The sequence below is a fragment of the Belonocnema kinseyi genome, chromosome 1 (genome assembly GCF_010883055.1).
Source record: "Belonocnema kinseyi isolate 2016_QV_RU_SX_M_011 chromosome 1, B_treatae_v1, whole genome shotgun sequence".
NCBI lineage: Eukaryota > Metazoa > Arthropoda > Insecta > Hymenoptera > Cynipidae > Belonocnema > Belonocnema kinseyi.
In genome coordinates this window covers 108,595,521-108,619,223 of record NC_046657.1, presented here as the reverse complement: position 1 = coordinate 108,619,223, position 23,703 = coordinate 108,595,521, and the positions used below count along the sequence as shown (strand labels likewise).

The following is a 23,703-nucleotide window of genomic DNA, read 5'->3' as shown; positions in this document are numbered from 1 at the left end:
TGGCATTATTTTGAAATTTATTTGCCTCAGTGCATGATTTTTCGTCATTTTTTGAGGTTATGGCTCAACCATGACGTGATGGGTAATTTTTGATACCGAATTCGAATTCAGCGCCCCAAAATCATAGGACTACGTGTGTATTGTTATCAGATCCGCACACTTTTTTGTGTGGCTGTCTTATTTATTAGTAGTTTATTTATTAAAAATAAGAAATTTAACATTTATTTCTCACAATCCGAACAGAATAATTTTTTTAAGAAATGTTCATCGCATACAGGTTTTCCACATTGTTCACAACGTTTTCTTGTCTTTCTACGTCTTCTAATTACTGATGGGTGAAAAAGATGGCAGGAATCAGTGACTTTTACCCTAATAGTACTATCTCGAGGCTCAACATTTCTTTCGACATTAGGAGTAGCGCCGAGATGAACGCCAAGAATGTCTTCGATTTCATTTTTGGTGGCGCATTACTTGGATATTTGAAGGTCGATCTTCAATCAAAGGTTTACACAATTCTTCACTCAACTGGCGTAAGAAAAAATGACGCTGATTGGTATGCTTTTTGAGCATATTATTATTTGCATAGTATATTATATTCGTGGCGAGTGCAGTAAGTGATCATGTGTGGTTTCTTTTCTTCATCGTCATGAACAGCAGATTCGGAATGCATAGTGGAATGTAAGATTACAGCTTTCTTTTTTTTGGAACATACGAGAAAATGGTAACATTACGTTCGTGAAAACCAAAGAGAGTGGAGTATTCAGCTCTAGATTTATTAGGAGCCATTTCTTTGGGAATGTAGGGTTTATTCTTTTTCAATGTACCCGTGATAGTTTCCACGATAGAAAGTGCTTTGGTTTTTCTCACGAACATTTCCAACTTTACCAGCTGCCGACTCGCGAACATTCAAACTGACCGTGCGCCGCCCGCTCTGCCCTTGAAAACTCTGCTCCGATTTCCATCTACGGTATCTCTACTTATGTATATGTCATGGATATGGTCCAAATAGTTTTTATTTATGTTTTAAATACTCAAGAAATATGAAAAACTACAGGTGGGTACCCGGGTACCCGGTTGCCCAACAACGTGGAGGCAACAAAGTTGCCTACATAAGGGTTAATTGTAGTATTTTATGAAGTTATAAAATTCTATTAAAGCCTGTAGTGCAATTGTTCCCTCCTTTTTTGTGAGTCTCGTCCCGAGACTGTATATTAATGATTTTGTCATATTTAATTTCATCTGGCATTTTAAACGGGTTTGATTTTTTGTTTTTAATTGGTACCAATAATTTCCCTTTGCCTATAGAGTAAATGCCGTCTGGATCTTTTCGTTTTCCTCAATCCATACGTTTGAATCTGTATCCTTGACTTGGATAAGGCATACCTGCTGGGAATTTTTACTCATATAGTGCCTGTCTTTATAAAGGGGTAACTTGTTATTGCCCAGTTTCAAGAATTTGGGCGTTAGCGAGTATCTTTCATATTTCTTGAGGAATGGTAATCCTATTATTCCTGCTTCTGGTAGGGGAAAATCAATTGGAACAATATGGAAAATGTGATTTGTCCCTAATAATGGAATGTACGCGACTTCTGTTGTCTGGTGTCGATCATTTCCCATACAACAGTTTTTTCTGAATTTGATTTTTCTATGGTTATCTGGGATGCTGTCCTCTTTTATAAGATTAAGTGAGTCATTTTTTGTTAGTCTAAATATTTTGCTTCTTTCTCCTGAATGTTCCTTAATGGGTTCGGTGGTCTTTTGAGAAAATGTACCTATTGAAAATTTTGCTTTACATAACACTGGTTAGCAAAATGCCCAAGTTTTCTACATTTGTGGCACTTCATCTCCATTATGCTGGCTAGTGGCATTGATTGACCCTTGGTGTTGTATTCGCTTGAGACTCGGATTGTATATTTGCTTGCCTGAATGCTGTAGGCTTTGACCTGCAATTCTATTTCCCGTCTCAAGTTCATCAGGTATTTCTAGACTGAACCGTATATTTTAGTTCTTTCATTATTCCTCTGAATCGGATGCTAAAATTCTGCGTGATGTCTGTCGCTCCTTGTTGGCAGCTGTCAAGCTTACTGTTTAAGTGACATACTAAGCTTACTTGCTTTGAGTTTTCCCGTAGATCTTCATAAAGGTCATCGTAGATGTAAATGTCGTAGAAACGGATTGCCCTCCAGCTTGTTGTATTTTCTCCGTTAACATAAAATTCAGTAGTAAATCCGGTTAACTGCACTGCTGCCTGATTTTTTCGACTTTTCGGATAAATTCCTCAACTCCGGCATCGTCTTGCCCATTTAGGAGTTTTATTGCTCTGATTGCGTCGCGAACTGCGATTTGATTTACGGTTAGGTGGCAACCCACATTGCGCGTTGCTTTGCACAAGTTATCTTTTCTGCTCGTTAAGCTGCTTCCCTGCTTCCTTCTTTTTGCTATTTTTGGCTCTCTCCTGCGGATATACGGCAGTTCAGGACGATCTGTTCCTACATTTCTTTGTTCCTGCTGTGCGTTCCCACTCGCTCGAGTTCCTCCGGCTTTGGGTAACGTAGGTTTTGTCCATCGAAACTCGCATTTTTATTGTCAGACGTCAGAATTCCTTCGTAGTCTGTCTCTATTTCTCCTCTCATTCCCACTTTCCGTCCTATCTCAGCTATTTCTCTGACTCTTTTCGTGTTTTCATCAACGAGGGTTACTACATTCACTCCTAGTGACTTAATTTCTAAAAGAATTCTTTCATACATCTGTTCCGTAGTCGTTAGGGGAAGAGAGGTGACTTCGTCAGTGGAATCAATATTACACATACTTGATGTAGAGGTTGTACATAAACAAAAATTGCTGAATTGCCAGTGTATTTTTGTAGGTTTTTTTATTGCTATTTGTTTCGAGTGTCGCGTGTGTGATCGCGTTTGCGTACGGATAGACGGATAGACCGTCTCCCATATAAAGAAGGCAAAAGGACTGACGTTCTTAACGACACCGTAGCGAATCTTTTAATTTTTAATTTATTTTCGACAAAAATTTACAGCTTTGCTACTTCGTTTAGATAAGTTGAGTGGATGACCGTGGAGTTCCCTATCTTTTCATCTGGAAGCAGGCGTTCCAGGTGCTGACGTATAAGTTTCCTTGTTGCTGCTGTGCTGCGTTGCTTTCTCGTTGATAGCCCGCTGCCTCATCCGCCTGTTTGTGGACCTCGCTTAGAATTGTGAATTTCAGAAAACAAGAGTCTTACGCACAATGGTGGCAATTCAGGACGTCTTTATTGCTCGAAAGTTAGAACAGAACTGAATATGCGCCAGGCCTGGACGTTACACTATGGCCCTGAGTTCTAGAGATGCACTTATGGTCCAAGGGTAGTAGTGGGAATAAGATATGAGAGTTAGGCTCTCGTAACATCAGGGTCGATAGAAAACTAAAGGTTTGTTCAACATAAGTAAGAGACTGAAGTTGGCTGAGTGATCTTACTCAGCCAACTTCAGTCTTTTACTTTTGTTGAATAAATCTTTAGTTTTCTATCGACCCTGATGCAGACTTCAAAAATTGTAAACAAACACTGTTTGGTATAAACTAACCAAAGTGCAGACTTTGTATACAGGAAGTGTAGGTGAGTGATTTTTGGGTTTAAAATTAGTGAAATAAACTGAGAATATTTAAAAGCGAATACCGCGAGGATTTTTAAATTTATGAAGGAAATTTTTTCTATGAACATAGGCGCACCCGTTCGTAAGATAAATTTGATCTTTTTTCAGATAAATTTTATGCTTCGTCAGATAATGTTTATCTTGTGTTAGATAAACGTTCTGCAACGTTTTTATCTTATTAAAAGACAAAATTTATTCCTGGGGTCTACTGTGTATCCTATTATCACAAAAAATAAATAAATAAAAATTATTATAGACAAGTCATTATGAGCATATGTAAAAAAGAAACAATTTCCTGAATCATTTTTGTAAGGCCGTGAAAAGAAACTTTCTTTTTACCCTTTTCTAAATTAGAATAAATGGGGAAATAAGAAATCTTAAAAACCATCTAATAACATTGACTTCTTACTGCAATGAACAGTAACATGTAACACTTTATTAACATGGAATTGCAAACACTGTTATATTTTAATTTTACATTTTTCGCAATGGATTTAATGACGTGAAGCATGTTGGTGTGCATTTATGATAACAAAATCCTCTTCTCTGATTGGGCAGTCTACTGGACATTCCTTGATTTCTTGTAGAGTCATTTCACTGACAAGGCCGGTTATTATATTTATTTTCATCCGTTTGTCCTCTGAATTACATTCATATATTGGACGGAGATGACGAGTTTTGTCCAATGTTGCAAAAGCTTCATTACTGGTTTCTTCTACTACTACAATTTTTGTTTTGTTTGATAATATTTCTAAGGCTCTATCTGATGATTTCGTTTGAATTTGTTTATCAGCAGGAAAGTCATAAGTTTTTAATTCAAATATCCGGTGGGGATTCACGTGTGGACTGATAGCTAATCCAGCAGGAAAGGAACTAGGCTTATAAGTACGAGGATCAATACGAGAAGACGATGCAGAACGACGATGATTTGTCCGGCGACCTTGATTAGCTCTTCTCTCATTACCATAAACATCTTCATAATCATAAACTTCATCATGTCGTGGCATTTGTCTATCTGTAAACCGAAATAGAAATAGATTAATTTCAATGATCTGGAAAATTCGCCAAAAAAGAAAAAGAGGTATGTATATATTCTAAAGGATTCAACTATATCTTTACATGCAAATTAATTATGTATTATTAATTAAAAGCATTTATTTTTCAGTGAATATCGACGCCACCATCCCATACCGCTCCACGTCGCGTTTATGCAGTGTACTTTCGTATAGTTCCACTCCGAAGTTTGTCTGTGGACAGATTTCCATCGCGTTTGTTCGCTGAATAAGGAGTGGTATCACCTCATGGGCCAAGTCCGCCAACTAACTATCGTTTCTGCGCATATGCGCCTTGTCGTTAAAGTGTTACGTGTTATTCCAACACCACTGCTTGACATTTTCTTTGAAATGTAACATATTGGAGTGGAGCTGGCGCCTTCCTGTAGCATGGATAACACGTGACACGACAACAGTAATGCGCATTTATGTGGACGCGATACTTGCCTTGCAGCTTAACAGAAACTACGATCTCTTAATGAAGGCTAATCGCCTCACTTTGTACTCACAAGGATACGACTCTTTATTATTTCTTCATAGACTGCTGTATACCACCAACTCTTTTGTATTAGTATAGGAACCTGCGATATACAGCGAATAAACGCGGTAAAGAGCTAGACCCCATGATGGACCTAAGAAACACAGTTAGAATTTATTTTGTGACAATAGCTTATTTTGTGAGGTTTCCAGATAAATTAAATGCGCATTTTCTTATTAGACAACTCTTAGAGGTTCGTTCCTCCCCATCAATCTTCCCATTGAACGTAAGCAGGCCGTCCCCTCACGCCCCCCACTTTTAAAAACAACCGTGTGACGCGTCGTAGTAGTTCGAAGTTACAGTTGAGTGAACTGTGCGATTAAGCGGCATGGGTATAGGGGACAGGTCGTTCGGGATATCGTTCGATGCGCAAATCAATGAGAATTGGTTGTAAATAAATTATAAACGAAGTTTTCATCATAAGAAAGCACAATACTTACATTCTACCTCATAACTTTTTGATTTTGAAATTCCACATTGTAAAATCGATAATAAATATGTACGTTCTCTAAATATCAGTGTTAATTTGAGAGTGGAATTTGTCATCATCCCCGAATTTGCCACATAAGTTTCAAATGCTCCACCTGGCCTAAGAAGGCAGCAAGGTTTTTCTAAATGTTTGTTTTTGAAGTGAAACTTGTTATAGTGCATTACGCCAGTTTTGCGCGAGGAACAATTCTATAAGAGTCGTCACGCCCCAGCAAGGTAGCGCACTCAGGGAGCATATTTATAGAAACCCACACATTTTTTGAATTCCTTGAATTCCGTGAATAACTTGAATTTCTTGAATAGGGTCATCCATAAAAATTTGGTTTTCCTTATAGTCAAATCCTTTTATAAACTTTGAGTTCCAAAGAACTTAAATGCGAAATTAGAGCTGAAGTTTGTTTATTTAATGATTTATAATAATTGATTAAAAAGTGAGAAAATATCAATCGGAAATTTTGGTTTTATAACCATGAAAGACATTGTGTGACGTCACGTGCCGTCAAACCTAAAGAAAATACATGGTCAGTTTGATAAAAACAATCCAAATAATTAATTGTCAACGCGTTTTAGCTAAAAGGGCGGTAGACGGGGCAGTTAGAGATGGAGGTTTCCATTATTATTTTTTATTTATTATTAATTTTTAAGAATATTTTATCTGAGAAGTTGTAGGCTCCAGAAGCTACAATTAGGTTTCCTTAAAGCAACCATCCTTAACGCAAACGGAACGTGTACGTCGTCCACTCCTCCTCCTTCTATCCCATAGGGTAAGCAAGCATGGAAAATTCACTTAAGATACTTCGTACGACACTGTTCTTTAGAGGTAGGTCTCTAGCCTCAGATGACCTTATGCGGTAGATGGCACAGTTGGAAGTGAAGGTTTCACGTTTGTATACTTGTTTGGAGATACCAACCTTTTGCGAATGTTAGGAGGAACAGTGTAGACGAATCAGATGAAGTGATTCAAGAAGAACAGCCTTTTGTATCTGGCTGACGATATACTGAGTCTAAACTAAATCATGTAAATGACCTTGATCTTCAGGTCTTGAAAGGCAATATCATGCTTTGTAGCACTGATACCTTGAGTGATGGAAAATGAGAAATTTCAGTAGATCTTACAGTGATTTTTCTCCACAACGGACTTTAGTTTCCCCTGCACGTATGGTAAGACGGACATTAGATCAACACCAAAGTAGTGCCGAAGATGGTAATATAAAACGTTTGGAGCCACATTGTGTCTCTCTATATACCCGTAGCGTGCATACTTTGAGTATCGTCTGAGGACATGTCCAAGTCTTTCTGGATTTTGCTTGCAAGCTCGGTAGTTGGTATCACCTACAGGAAAATTAATAATGGCTCACGGTAAACTAAGGTGTCTATAACGCACTCTTGACAGGCAAATAGGAATCCTTAGCGGTAATAGCTCTAAAATCTCTGTTACGGTGTAATAAGAAATAGAAATGGCTGCGTTTTAATATGCACGTATAATATTATTTAGAACCAGTTATTCATTATAAATTGCATTGAATCTTATGTCTATTTTCCTGAATAACCATATAGCCTTATATTCACTTCCACAAATTCCTTTTTTATATTTTAAATTTATTCCAGTTATCGTCTAATAAGATTTTAATTTTCCCAAATCTTACAAATTTACGCTAAATATATTTTGCACTGAAGGTAATGCGTGATAGAAAAAAATGACTTGAATGAAAATGTAGCCAATCATAACGTATTCCTTTAATTTTGCGAAATGGGTAAATAGATATTTTATATTGCATTTACTGAATAATTTAAAAAAACTGTTTCCAGAGAAAAAATCTGTCAATTTAAAAAAAATATATTTGACATTCATTGATGTTTTACATTAAATATAACAAAATATCTTATTAAGTATCGTTATTCAATATCGTTTTAAGTTTCTTTGAAAATAATGAACGCGAAAATAGTTGATTATTATTCATTTATTTCCGGCACTTGCTGCCCTGATCAGCAAGTGCCGTTGTCTAAAGATGGATTTTACGTTTTAAAATCGAAACTTTGCCCAATTACACATTTTTAGCGATTTATATGATTTTACGTGTCACGTGGCCTCGCCGACGATTTCAACAATTTGCCAGAAGCGCACCAAGTAGTTTTTCCACAAAAACTACAAAAATCCAGCACCCAAATTGTAGACCTACCATCGTTGCTCGGACCGCTCCCATAGCGGTTTTCCAACTTTTAGAACGTTTTTGATTACCAGAGGTAATGCACTCCCTGCAGTCGGTGTCAACTTATATGAGTCATTTTTCATACGCTTTTCTTACTCCTTACTCAGTGTACATTAAACGCTTAATATTTTCTTTAAATCTATTCTCAATAGTCTAAAGAATGTCTTTTAAAATGTCAAATTATACAAGTATTTTCTTAGATTCATGGTAATTTTTTTGACTATTTGACCATATAATCTGTGATATACGTTAATGAGAATGTATTTTCAATATCCTTCAATTTTATTTGACAAAGAAATTAATACCTCTAATCTAGGTAGTGTGGGTCGTGATGGCTGTCCTACGAATACTGGTAAACACGCAGGTATAATTCGATTGCTAGTTTTAGAATTGGGTAAGTCGCTACAATGAAGTGTCTGTCAGCTTAATGGTAATGAGCTGCCAATCAAAGCTTTGTTTATAAAGCTTGATGGAGGAACTTCTGGTCCTAACGATTTTTCTGGTCCAATTGAAACAAGCTTAGCTTCTTTTGAAAAACTTCCGGTTGTAAACTTCGATGCTGTCGACAGTCCTAATTATAACGTGGTTGGCAACTGTGATCTAAGTTCTGATGAAAAGTACCTGCTAAATATATGGTATGCTATCAAAGAAGAAGGGTATTCTGAAGATCTTTTTCGAAAGAGTTCAGTGAAAATATCGTACGCCAGATGCTTGACTAGGATCAGTAGAACTCTACGGAATTACATTGGTATAGAGAATCCATCATTTGACTTTAGAGTTTCACTTTCATTCATCATAAATTGTAAATCTAGGTACACTCAAGAACATTTTTACCTTATATAGACAATGAAAATAAATGTTGTAGTGAAATACAGAGATATATATCACTTTTACATATTTTCTTGTAATCAAAATTCAATCAAAATGATTTTAATATCGACATTCTGCATATATTATTGGTGCAACATATTGAAATGATTTCTTCTCACCTTTGATATTTTGAAATTTCAAGGTCGCTTATGTAGGGTAAAAGATATTTGAATCATTTTTTGTTATGTAGGTACAAATTCACTTGCTTTGAACTATTTTTTTTAATCATTTACATATCGAAAATTAATTTTATTGTCAAATAAAGAGCAATATATCACTTTTCAACATATCCTTGTAATTCAAAGTCAATAAAAATCATTTTAATGTCGACATTCCTTATATATTATTAAATATAGATAAACTTTGGCGACCTCTGTAGTATATATGGTAAAAAATTTGTGCGGCTTAGCGATCAGAAATTTCCGCAACTTTATATTGCATATCACTGTTGAAGATTTAACAATTGCGTTACTTTGCCCCTCTCCCCAATATGATAAATTTGTTAATTAGCTAGCGCAAAATTGTTTAGTGGTGGCGCATTTCAAAGTATTTGAAGTTATGATAGGTACCTATGATAAATTTGAAAAAATGTCATTAGTTTAGAAAAATGACGCCAGTCCCCTCCTGACACATTTTGATCGCTGACAACTCAGTTATCAATGTGGCGCAAAAATTTCTTTATTGCGCATATGAGCACATTTGAGGATCTTCAAGGTCATATGACTGAAACTTTGATTTTTCGAATGGGGGGGGGGGGGTCTAGAGTTAGCCCCCCGAGTAACACCTGATATTACTCCCACAGTTTTGTGGCGCAACATATTTTATCTATGGCGCATCTGAGCGCATTTAGAGCGTAATTCAGTTGGCTACAGAAAACCCGAAAATTAGGAGTTACCTAGGGTTTGACCGTATGGCAGCGAGCTGAAAGGGTTGTGACCGCCCAAAGGCTGAAAGGTTAAAGGAGCCTTAGGGACGTGCAAGCTAATCAAGTATACCCAATCTGGATGGTCGATGAACCCGATGTGCGGTACCAGCGAACTACTGAGGACGATAAGTGCATTCTGGTTGGGCCAAAAAGAGAAACTAATGTCAAGTGGACAGTATAAGTTGGAAGCCAAGGCACGGCTTACTGGCCAATAACCTAGGGCTCTGAAGTAATGCGATAAGCGGTTCCGGATGCCTGCGTTTTTAAGAAGATGAGGTGAGTTTAGTTGGTAATATAGCTTTTTAGGTTTAGTTCCACACTCAGTGTGTGAATGCATACTCACCTCCTGAGCAAGAAAAAAATACATTCAAGCAGGACAAGCATAACCTAAAATATTTACTGTCTTGTCGCAACTTTGGATATTTATATAAACAAGTACTTACAACTCCAGTCAATAACGATTTTCCTTTTTTAAAGGCAGTACCAGTAAGTTTTTTTGCATCATAAACATTTTGAAAATGATTAAATTATTTAAAATTAAAAAATTCGTCCTAATCTGCGGATTGTATTTAGCAGTACCTTTAATGACCTATGTTGCTGAAAGATTCGATTAGCTGGAGTACATAAATTTTATAAATTGAAAACATTTTTTGACGCTCTTTCCAAAGGGAAAGCTTCGTTCTACTCAACAGTTCTGTGCACGTGTAGCTAACCTGCAGCTCGTAAGTGTGAAACCATAGCTCGGTGGTTATCCTCTGGACTTAGGAACCTGAGATTGATAATTCGAGTGTCTAGGCATGCAATTTTCATAAATTTGTTTCTAAATGACCTTGACCACGAATTAATGTGATTTGAAATGCATCAACTTTGCACTGGGTCAATTCGTTTTAACGATTCGGAAAGAAAGATGCGGGCGAATTCGAAAATGATAATTCGCCTTAATTATTTTTTCTTTACTGAGATAATAATAGAAGCATTTCTATCATATTTAATTCGATCTTTCTTACCGCGTTCAGTCATACCACTGCGGCGGTGAGAAGGTTCTGCTACTGCTTCCAGAGAGTGATTGAATTGCGAACTTAACTCTGTAACAAGAAATAAAAATGGCTGAATTTCAATAAGTACACTGTTAAAAATATTTGCAATTTTAATATACATTTAATATACATTTGTACATTAAATGTAAAACCTCATTATATGAAATCGGCATTTAGAGACTATGTATATTGAATTTAATATACCGCATATTGATCATTTATTACAAAAAAAAACTTTATTTTTTCATATTTTACAAGATTTAAAGGCATTAAAGGACTTAGTGTCTCCACGCACTCTGTTTTATCGACTTTAATGGACATGTATATTAATGTCAACACATAATGGCATATCAAAATTAATGTACAATGTGCAACCAATTGCAACTTTACAGAAATTAACCATCCGTCAACTATTTTTAACATAAGATTATATGCTGACCATATATCTTTTCAACATTCTAATTTAAAATTAAAACTATTTCTTGAAAAAAAGATCCTACTCCATCTTCACTCCATTGGGAAACGAACCACAAAACTTCTGATTCCCGGTCAGCTGCTTTTCTAATTAAGCCATTAGAGGGATCAGAATAAGAACTCTTAATTCGAGAACATAACGCTAATTTTTAGCTAGGTGTTAATGGTACAAGTAATTATTAAAAATTTTTTTAATTTATCTGCTATATCATCAGAGATTGTACCTTACGGACAGTAGATCAACCCTCCAAACCATGAAGACAAAAAATCTACACAATATCGATCAAGTTAAGAATCTTGAATAACAGAAAATGCTTAACGTCTTAATAAGACTAGATGGAAAATAATATTTTTAAATTAAAATTAAAATTATTTCTTGAAAAAAAGATCTTACTCCATCTTTACTTCCTTAGGTCACCGCGTAGGTTATAACTTTTTTCTCTCATAGTCTTGATCTTTCTTATAATACTCTTACTGAGCTGGGTCACTGCAAATGTAATATATTATTATAGAATTATGGAGGAGAGTGAAAGAAAATTAGGCTTTGATTGAAATAGAGTATATATCACAGGTGGATATGTCGGTAGTGTCCCGGAGTTCACCACCGGCGAAGTACTGACCCAGTACTGCCCACCAATACAGACAGCCGGTGGTTCGCCCAGTACTGGCAGAACGTTAGCTGCACGACCGGGGCGGCACTATGCCAGTAGTACAAAAATGGACTTAAAAAAACACGTCTACAAATGTTTTTGAAATGTCGAGATTTGAATTGTCGTGTTTTAAATTGTCTAAAGCACTTAATAAAGAAAACGTTACACGAAGGTTTAAAGAAAATCGTTATTAAAAAAATTGTTGCACAACGTGGTAAAATTTCTAAGTTCCGTCGATACAAATTTTAAATGCTCATTAAATGTTATTATCAGAATTTTTCAAATGGTCTAAAACGCGAAAAAATAAAATATTACCGAAGAAAAATGGTAGTCGATTTAAATGATTTATTCAATAATTATTTTATTGATATTCCTGTCAGAAGTTCGTGCCTTTAATAATTACATAACAGCGTATAATAATAAATAATTAGAAAAAGAGAGCTCAAAATTTGGTACTTTTAACTTTTCTGAACTGTAGCTTATGAGGATGGCTTTTTCACTAAGTTTTAACTTGTCGGTTTAGCGCAGTGGTTAGCACTCCCGACTGCTAGGCGATAGATTTAGGTATAGATATATAGGTTCGGACCCCCTTAGTGTTAGAAATTTTAATTGTAATATAATGTTTAAAAATGTAATATATGTATTCATTCTAAGCATTGCCATTAACATGTATTGACAAAATACTCGCAGTCAATTATTATTTATTTTTTAAATACCTTTCTTGTTATATCTTTAGAGTATAGAAATAGTGGGTGTTAAAATTAAACAAATAGTTTGAAAATTATATTTTTGTAATTATAAATAATATTCGGACGATATGCAGTCGTATGATGATGAATGAATGGTCTTTAAAACAATTCAATAATTTTTTATCATTTTTAAAATTAACTACGGCATTTTCGTACGCCAGCGGTTTGCCAGTACTGCCCCAGTAATGACAGTCAGTACTGCGCCAGTTCTGGCAAGCCAGTACAGCCAAGAATTACAAACCAGTACTGGCCCAGTACAGCCAGCCAGTACTAGAACTCCGGCAGGCTGTACTGGACCAGTACTGGGCCGGTGGTGTATTTATACCTGGGATTGTATCGGTTTTCAAGGATAACAGTTCACATGATCGCCGTTCGATAATTACTTTCATTACTGATGGGTCACCGCGAATGTGATATAGAGAGAGACTATGAAGGAGAAAAGAGGGATAGGGTTTCTGTTTTCTCGTGTGGTAAGGAAGGATAATGATAGTATATGTTTTAAATTAGGCTTAGATGTAGGGAGAATCTGAAGAATTGTATTGGATTTTTTAAGTCTCTCAGACCCAAAACAGGGAGAGAGTATTATAAATACACTGAATTAGCGTATCTAAAAATTAAAGCTAGCCTCCAACATTGTGGAATATATAGTATACAATATAGTAATTCTTGAGAGTGTAATTTGAGGACAAAAATTACTGGAGACTTGTTCAACACTAACTGAATGTAGTCTTATCAACTGGAATTCATTAATAATTATCGAAATCATATTAAGTTTATTTAAAATTATATTTTTATTTAAATCTATAAATCCGATTGATTTAAGTAAAGAATAAAGAAGTCTAGAAAAAGTATTTTTTTTTGGATTTGAGTTTTCAGTAATTAAAAAAATGTCTTCTGAACAGTTAAAACTTCTATTGATATCGTTTCTTGTCTTAAAATCGTTTCAGTCACCAACTTAATTTTCCAAACCAATTAAAATGAAGAAAAAAGACTGTACATAGTTTGGATAAAAACAACTATACTAGACTTACGATTGTAGCGCGGGTTTGGTTCTGACCTTGGCTTAAATCGAAATTCACCGAAAACTATATCCCTTCCCCGGCTACTCTCATCCACAGCCACCGCGCCCCTGTGATATAATTTTTGGAGCAGTAGAATCAAAATTGCTACAATTCAAAGTCCAGTTAGTGTATTTTTTTTTTTAAACTAACTTGAAGTAAAAAAAAATTTAGAGGTACACATTTTATAATAGCCGCGACATTATCGAAGACGTAGTTGTGGATTTCAGATGAATTATATTAGTATAAAAGAAATCAGCTTTTTCAAATTCTTAAAAAAAGCTGCATTTTTTCGAATGTTTTAACTTATTAAATAAAACTGTTATCGATTCTGCTATGAGCAACACCAGAAAAATTACAATTTATATAATTTTCTCTATTTTCAGACAATGTTTAGCATGTACACTTTCAAATTTGACGGCTATATATAGCGCCTTCTGCGCCTGGCGTCTGTGTCAAACACTCGGTAGGTTTTAGTTTCTCACCTCGAACAAGGATACACGTTGCACTCACGTCACGTTGTCACTTTGAAGCTCGCAGATAAAATCGTGATCCTTAATTAAAACGAAACTTATTTCAGAAGTCAGTTTAAAAAACGCACTTAAAGCGTGGATAGTTATTATTTTAAATTAAAGTGTTCTGATTCGTACACATTTTTTCCTTTCTTCCTTCCTAACCTTAAATCACAACGAGGTTTCCAATTTTCTAGTAGATTCTATCATCAGGAATTAATATTCTACTCCAATTTTCTTGCCAAAATTGGTCCACTTGATTTGACTTTCAAAGTGTACGGTATTCGTTACAATGCGCCTTTAAAGACAAAACAAGTTAGAAATTTCTCGCCTGCAGCAACATTTTTTGACCGCTCTGTGAACGGATTACTCGACCGGATTCCGGCCGTTATTGAAGTTGATATCCGACCAGTTCGCCGTGACGTTTTCAAGCGGATCCCGGCCAGTTTTTCCGTCTCGAGCCCGGTTAAGACCGGGGCTATCCTGCCTGGATCCAACAATGTTGCCGACTCGGCATTACCATACCCTTCTGCTCTTCGTGCCCCATATGTGATGTTGCAAGATTTAATTAATTTGAAAAAATACTTCACCTATTCAGAGATAACTTTTTTTATACTTCAAGTCTATGAAAATATGCTGCAAGTGCTTTCTTTCAGTAAAATACCTTACAATCTGTTTCCATAAAATCTGTATTTTTACAAATACTCTTCTAACATGCAATTTGAAACAGAAATCGGATTACATTACTATTTTTTGAACTAAAAAAAACATTTCGTAAGAAAAGTAATATAAAAATACAAAAAATGCGGACGTTATTTGAAATTTGTTTTCGTCTACGTGGCCCCGCAACGACATCACTGCACTCTGTCATAATAAAAATTATATATGTATATTATATTATTATAGTCACCAATGTAATTAAAGATGAATATCAAGGTGAAGACGAGAGAATAAACGGTCTCCATTTTTTCCAAATGGTAAAACTGGAAAACAGAAAAAACTGTTCAATGTGTAAATCAACAATTTGAGTAATAGTGAATATTCCGGTGCTTCAATTGAGTACACATATATGTGCTATAGTCGCTATCTAACCGATCTTAGGCGTCGCAACTTGACCTTGTAAGATATTTGTATATATATACATACATACAGGGTAGCCAAAAATTCCCAGGACAGCCAGATAAATCCTTAAATGTCATTTTTTTTAGAAGTTTGAAAACATTCTTGAAGTAACTTTCAACGAGAGATCGAATGGTGACCTTAGTTTTGATCTTGACCATGACCTTCATGGTTATTTAAAGGTCACCTTTGTTTCTTTAAACGGAATGACTCATTTTTGACATTCATAATCGAAAGTGCGGAAAATTTTACGTTAAAATGTATAGTCAGGTCATAGGTAAGGTGTGGTCTTGATTAACATATTGAGGTCATTCAAACTTCAATATGGTCTGATCATTTTTTCGCAAGCTAGCTTGTCAAGATCATCCTCTTACCCTATTTACTCACTTAAACAATGTACATAAAATAGTGTCTATCTAGTGACCTTGATCATGACCATCAAGGTCATATCAAGGTCATATCAACAATTTTGAATTTTTTGTTTGAAAATTCATTTTATCTTTGTGAAATTTTTGTTTTCTGAAAATTCAATTATTCCATGCTTGTTTAAAACTTTATACTGTATATTAGAAAGTTTGGAAAGTCATATTTTTTGATAGAATATTGCAAAATAGCAATAATGTGAGAGTAGAGAATCAGTAAAGGAATAATTGCAATAAGTAGAGGTCCTATAATTTTTAATCTTTTCTCCTTGAATGTTGTAAAATTTTTTTAAATTCCTTGAAATCTTTGGAAATCCTACCCAATTCGTTGATATTCTTTTAAATATTGATATCTTTTTTAATTTAAGGTATTCATTTAAAATAACGTAAAATCTCTAAAATCCCTTTACATAGCTGAAAATCCCTTGAAAATCCCTACAATGCTACAAAATACAAAACAAAAATTATTTACACACCTAATCAATTTGCCTTACTATATTTAAGTTTAAAAATCCATAATGCATGGCCTTACGTACATGTATGGATTAACGTTTATTTTTTAGCTTGCTGGTCATAAAAAATTAAATTGCTTATACTACTATTTTTCTACAAAATTTTCTTAAATCTAACACTTAAAAACTAACATCTATCTACTTCTCATCTCTAAGACCGCTCGTTCTTATCGCCTAGTTTTCCTCGCTTCCCCTTGCCCAGCACGCGTGTACATGCTTTCTTGCATTACCAAACTCTGCCTCCGCAACTAATACACGATCCTTGTTCACTATTTGCAATTTATACCATTTTTTACACCCAATTCCTCTCCTATTTACAATCTTTCCTTTTTAATTCCTCTTTCTTCTTTCTTTTCTTCTTCCCCATCTGAACTAACACCTCCTTTACCCATGCTTGTCCCACTCTTTTCCACTTCCTCACACTCCTTTAACCAGTGCTCTACTTTTGCATGTCCCTTCCGGCACAACTCATACATTCTCTTCTTCTTTGAAAGCTAGACCCTATTAAATCGTCCATGCACCCACATCTCATCCTCCCTTTAAGCTACGGATTTCCTCACCCCTTTCTCACATAAATATTACGCTCTCTTTCTCTGGGCATAATCCACTTATATACTCTGTTCAGCGAGAGAATGATCGACAGCGCGCAGTTTTTCAGAAAAAAGTGGAGTACACCCTGTAAAGGGTGTGTTTAACACATATTAAACAGGTATTAGAAGTTTTTTCTACGGCCATAAATTTAAGAATGATGAGGTTTAGGAAAAAGAGGGGTCAAACACTTTAAACTCAGGCCCTTTGCTGCAAGCTTTTCGAAGATTGAAAATCTCTCAGCCACGCCTTTGTGATAGTTTGCGCGAACTTTACTGAAATTCGTCGTTTCTGTCGATCATTCTCTCGCTGAACAGAGTATAGTTCTGGTAAAACCTTTAATCCCTTATTCGCTCCTCCCCTGCTGACTTCTATCTCTTCATGTTGTTTTTTGAAACTATCTCATATACCTTACTTCTTTCTTACTTCTTTCTTCCTCGTACATCCTTCTCATTTCATCCATCTGCAGTCCATTTGTTCTAAAATACCTTTCTCCGTCAACCTCCATCTTTTCACTCCCTCTCCTCTTCTTTTCCTCCCACCAACACGGCCTAACCAGCTTACCTCCTCCCTCCTCCAAAAATTTATCATAGTATTTGGAAGCTCAAATTTCCGTTATAATCTATAAACTTGTTCTTCACGTCTCCCTCTTGATAATATAATTAGACGTATTCCTTGCCAACCCTAGTGTCCACTTCACATACCTCTTTCTATCCTATTTACATCCTCACTTTTGTTTTATTTTCACACTTCCTCTCCATAAAAAAAGACACTCATAGTATAGCTGCGATATTTGCTTAGGTCCGCGATTTGTGCAAGGAAGTTGAAATTAAAATAAACTAACTTAATTGACGAACTTGAATTGAACCTACGGGGACATGAGAAAGGCTCTGACTTTCAATGCGCCAGACAGATATCTAGCAACAAGGTACAATTCCGCGTTGTTCGACGAATTTACCAAAGCGACCCAGAACACACCAGAGGTTGTAAGGTCTACCGATGACCCAAAGCAATCCGATCTTAGGTCTTTATACATCGGGCATTGCGCTAAAAGGTGGAATAAGTTCTCCTATACGCTCTGGTTGCAGATTGAGCAAAGCTGCTGCCCCACCACACATCCAAAACTACGCTCTCTTATAGAAAATATACCATTAACTAAGTCTATGAGACGAGCCTGAGCAAGAAGTCTCACTAATTTAAAGAAAATACCGAATCTAAGGTACTGTTGTCCCATTGGATTTATCCAGACTTAAGGTGGCACTTAAAGCGAAGGAGTATGCGCAAGCTATTTCAGGTCTAAGTCTCTAAGATAGGCCTCAAATTTGGTTAAAATGATCTCTTCTTTGGGCTGCAAACTTACTACGTCTAGACCAGGCCATACAATTTCCAACCGACACCAGCATCTTTTCTAACCAGTTGAGGGCAAATTTTAAGATGTTATGTGCCGTTGAGACTCGACCGAGTTCCAGTTTAAGTAAATACCCAGGAGTGTGTATGGGGAGTCCCAAAACTCTCTTGATGAAGGTAGTGTAAATTATCTCCACCTCTTTTGGTATAGGTCAGAGCGAAGGTGTCTGAGCTCCTGAATACCTTGCTTAGATAATTGTATTCCTTAACCATCTCCAGCTGGTTTCCATCCAACGTGAAATTCGGAATCAAAGGCTTTCTGCCCTTATGGAAGACTATGGTCTCTCTCTCAGATAAATTCACCTCCAGATGGTTGAATTTACAGTATTCATCACGGGTATTTATTTTCCTCTGGAGATCAGTACAAGAATCAGAAAGCAACACGATGTAGTCAGCATAAGCCAGTAGAAGAACCTCAATCAGATAATCAATGAAGATTTCCCTCAGGCCTCGATTCAGCAAGAAGTCTTTCTGGTCACTAATTGTCAAAATAAAAAAGACCAAACTAAGTAATTTGCACCACAATAGATCGCGATTTACTGAAGGAAAGTCTTTCTAAAAATCTACAAAGCATGCAATGACTTTGCGCCCAGGGGCGAAGAGATGTATCTAGATTAAAGAACTCAAAACAAAGATGTGATTCATACAATCTCTATCAGCCCTAAATGCTGCCTGGAATTCCGGCATACACTGTGACTCATTCATCCACTCCACCAATCTATCCAGGAGGATCCGTGTACATATCTTGGCTATATTATTTACAAGCGCGATATCCCTATATGCGCCAGTATCCTCTTTATCACTCATCTTTTAAATCATTCACGTATCCGTCTCGTCAAGCGTAAGATAATGCATATATGTGGAAGATCTTGTATGTCCATTCGTCCATTCTGCGATTATACATCCCATGCCACGAAGGCGGACACGGACTTCTGAATCTCCAGTATCTCCACAACAGAGCAGTAGAGCAGGTGGCCAATAACCTTTGCTTGAATTTTAACAACAGAAGTGAGAAAAATTAATTACTTCATCTAGATTCCTCACTTGTAAAAGTCCAAGTAAAAAAAGCAGAGGTGAACAAAATCCGCCAACAGTTACTTGACCAGAAAATGAATAGAAAATTCAACTTACCCACTTACGCGAGAACGACATATCGTTAGAGACATAACGTGGTCCTTGAGACACTTGTTTAAAACGTGAGTGCCTAATTTTTTGTGAGTATGATTTTCGGAAAGCAGTCCCCATTGCATTGCACAGTCGAGGTCTGATATTGCTCTCCGAAAGGATGAGAAATACATTATTTTTGTGACGGCGGTATCTACATTACTGCTTCTTATTGAAGATGTTTAAAGTTAACTTTTTCAAAGCATCATATTTTAAGGGATCCAACATCCTAGATAAAATATACGGTCTGCAATGACATCTATACAGGGCAGATGAAGAGAATGTTTAAAATTTGAAAAAAGGAGCATGAATCAAGTTTGAATAGTGCTCCCAGATTTCTAAATGTTATAACGAAACAGAAAATTGGGCACATAAGATTTAAAGTTATCCTTTAGATATCTTTTGGCAGGCGTCTTGGGCATGCTCTAAGAATTTTTTAAGCACATGAAATTATCTAGAAAATGCTAAAAGATCTTGAAGTATTTTTATTTTTTATTCATTTTTTAACAATTTTTTAGATTTACACGATATCTCATCGGCGTCAAGTCACATGATAGAGGTATATTGTAAGGACGTGCTTAGAATGTCATGGCGCCCACTGGGATAGACAAAACACATCTAAGGCTTATCCAAAGATTTCTATATTTTAAAATTAGATACATACGGTGCAAATATTTTGCAACCACGTTAAGAGTTGCGAAATTAGTTAAGATTACCAATGTCTTAATGAGAATAGTTAATACGTAATGTTGTGCAATTCTTCCAAATATTCACAACCATATCTTACTATTTACAATTCCGTTACTTGGTAATACATATATTGAATTATTTAATATTTTTTATGCTCCTAAAGCTTTTTTAAAAAAGAAAATTCTGCAAAGACGTCCAAGTATTTCTGTACGGGCCATTTCAGGAATAGTGCTGTTTACTGTGATAACCTTTATATTTGGTTGTGCATAATTCCAAATTTATGGAGAAGTTAAACATGCACTAAAAAATGCAAATGTAAATGTAATAAATCGAGGTTAAAAACTGTTCTCGAAATTCTGATCTGATCACGCAACTTTAAGTCTTTAGCAACAATGTACAAGATTGCATCCTGTTTAATTAATTAATTTTTTTAACTTTACGTTCAGAACTGAAATTTAGCTACCCTAATAACTTTCCGAGGTATTGTCAATGTATAAAGTAAACCTGTTAGTCCAGATCAGTTAAATACATCTTCTCCGAGGTTATTCTGTTCACGATAGAAATTTAAGATTCTTCCACCGATTTTCAAAGGTCTAGCCATTCTGTAAAGTGATCCTATTAGTCTGGATATTTTAAATACAACTTCTCCAGAAATACTTCTTAGAATGATGAGACCTTCGAAAATACATGATGTTTTTTGAAATATTAGTTATGAGCAGAACTTCCTCGAGTATTGAACACCTGGTCTACCAAGTTTATTTTTTCGAGATATGAGACCTTCCGGAAACGATCTGAGTGTTTTAAATTTCAGTTACGAATATAACTTCCAGACGACAGATGTATTTTGAACACCTGGACTACCTTGTTTACTTATTAAAATGACGATACCTTCGAAAACCCATGAGGATATCTTAAATTTCAGTCACAAACACAACTTCCTTGAGGAAGATTCATTTTAAAAATCTGGACTATTATTAAAGCCAACAATCACTTTTTTATAATGTTATTAATTATTTCTTTAATCATTGAAAAAACCCGTTTCCTTTCGCGGTTTAATTTAGGAAATCCATTTTTGTCATTCTGTTTTTCATACATATGCTAGTAGGTCCTGAAGTTGTGCTTCTTAACTTTTATTGATCTTTTTAAGCGAATTGTTGGATAAAGCTAAATCAGAGCTTAAAATACGTTTAGGAAGAGATTAGGTTTCTGAAATGTTACAGTGTATACAAATATACAGGTGTGTCGAAAATAGAGTTGTAATTGCAACACCCTTCGTCAACTATATAGTTGGGACACTATTTATATTTAATTTAACAAGGTTCTCACTTCAAATAAAACTTTAGTTGCAAATGAAAAAACTTTCGCTAAATTAATCTATTAAGTTTCTTAAATTTCAATTAAACTGTAGGTGTTTACTGCTGCACAGGCCTTTTCAACCTTACCTAATCCTGATGTTTCTATCCTCACTTTGTAAAAATCTGGATATAACTTTGCCGTAGCGATCATTTTATTGTTCTTAATGTTCATGACATTGCAACCGTTATCCTGTAAGATTACTTGATGACCCTTTTGAGCCAACTTTTTCGCAGAAAGTAAATTTGACCCAAGTCTAGGTACATGAAGAACATTCGCTATTTTCACTGTTATAACTTTGTCATTGTTTACAATGCACATTATTGTTCATGATCCTTGAATTTCAAGGAGTTCGCTGTCATCTGCAAGTCGGTGCAAAAATATTTTGATTGTATTATATAACTCATTGCTCTCGAGTCTACAATGCAGGTATTTTTCTTGTCCTTTGTAGTTTTCACTCCGTAACTGACTTCATAGATTTCTTGTAAACTGTTGAATTTTGTTCTTGCTTTTGTTATAAAACATGTCTGATTTTTATCTTCTGTAACCTTATTTGCCTAGCTTTCCATGCTTGATACTTGCTGCAATTCTTCTTAAAATGTCCCAATTTTTTTACAGAAAAAACACTGACTTTTGTTTTTCCCACAATACTGTTTACTTTGCACCTTCATAGCCGTTTCAATTTGAGCACTAAAGTCTTCTGTCCCTTTGCGCCTTTTAAATTTACCAATCAACCTCCCTGTGACGAAGTTGATTGTGATATCACTTTTGGGCCTACTTTTCAAGCTAGTAATCAAAGTGCTATAAGAATTTGGCAAACTGCTCAGTAGCATTGCAGCTACTAAATTGCCCTTTAGTTGCTGCCCAAGAGCCGTTAATTTGTTTACAAGAGCCAAAATCTCTATGATGTGATGTTCCATTTTTTCACTTTTAGACAACGTTAAACTACATATCCGTTTGAGCACAAACATCTTGCTTGAAATCATTGCCTTCTGGTGATAATACTGTAGTGAGTCTCAAGCCTCTCGTGCAGTTTTGGCACTCCTAATTTAATTCAGTTGATTGCCCTCGATTGAAAGCCCAATATTTGCGCGAGCTTGTTCATCCCGTTGAGGTCATGCTTCAGTTACTGTATTTGGAGCGTCTTTATAAATTACTTACCGTGATGTGTTCTGGATTAATAAAAGTTCTATTGTGTACTTCCATATCAGATAATTTTGATCATTTAACTTATCCACTGAAAAACGGAATCGCTTACTGTCTCCCATTTTTACTGCGGTATATTGTGTACGAAACCAACAAACTTTAAAAAAATGTAATACCCAAACAAAAAAGATGTCTACACTCCCTCATCTATATCTTTAGTTCGGAAAAAAATCGACTGATGTACACAAACATACACTGTATCCTTAAATTGCCTTAACTGTGCACTGGAAAAAACACCTGATGTACACAAACACACTTTTATTTTTATTTTCTTAACTGTACTTTTTCTACACTTTATACTAAACCCAACTCTTTGATCTCTGGGTCCATAACCTGTTGGACAAAACTAAATAAGAGATTAAAATACACACAGAATAAGATTATGTATAGTTTAGAAAAAGAAATAAACCTCGTTTCTACACGTCACTTTGTTCGGAGAGACTGACTGAAATGCTGTAAGAGACATACAGACTTAAACTGACTTTAGACATGGCAGCAGGCCTCTTAGACCCTTGATTCAGCAGAGACTGAACGGTTATCGGACACCTTCCAACTTTTCAAAATGTTACCATATATAAAAATACACAGGAGTGTCGCAAATAGAGTTGTCATTCTGATTACACAGCCACACAAAAAAAAGTGTGGGGATCTGGTAACAAGATACACGTATTCCTATGGATTTTGGGGCGCTGAATTCAAATTCGGTATCAAAAATCACCCATCACGTCATGGTTGAGCCATAACCTCAAAAAATGACGAAAAATTATGCACTGAGGCAAATAAATTTCAAAATAATGCCAGTGATGCAAGTTTTCACTTCAAAAACATGTCGCAACTGTGAAGGATCAAACCTTGCCTGATATCAACTTATTTAAGATAACTTTAACCAACAGAACATGACCTCACCTAACCTGAATTAACAGAAATTTATTGAACTACACGTAAAGCTCTGGAAGCATATTTTCCCAGTAGCAAATGTGTGCTACATCGAATGGGTCAACTCGAGCCTAACCTAGACATAAATCTAACCTAGC

The 23,703-nt window shown here is 35.6% G+C and overlaps 1 protein-coding gene across 1 annotated transcript in view; it reads right to left on the bottom strand.

The window, feature by feature from the left end:
* Positions 1-4,138: 4,138 nt before the first annotated feature.
* The window catches only part of LOC117179542, a 95,327-nt gene continuing 75,762 nt past the window's right edge, over positions 4,139-23,703 (bottom strand). Inside the window, exons 2-3 of the mRNA XM_033371453.1 lie at positions 10,736-10,813; positions 4,139-4,659 (exon numbers count right to left, since the gene is read on the bottom strand). Coding sequence (XP_033227344.1) covers positions 4,139-4,659; positions 10,736-10,813 — 599 coding nt within the window. The remainder of the gene's footprint in view (positions 4,660-10,735; positions 10,814-23,703) is intronic.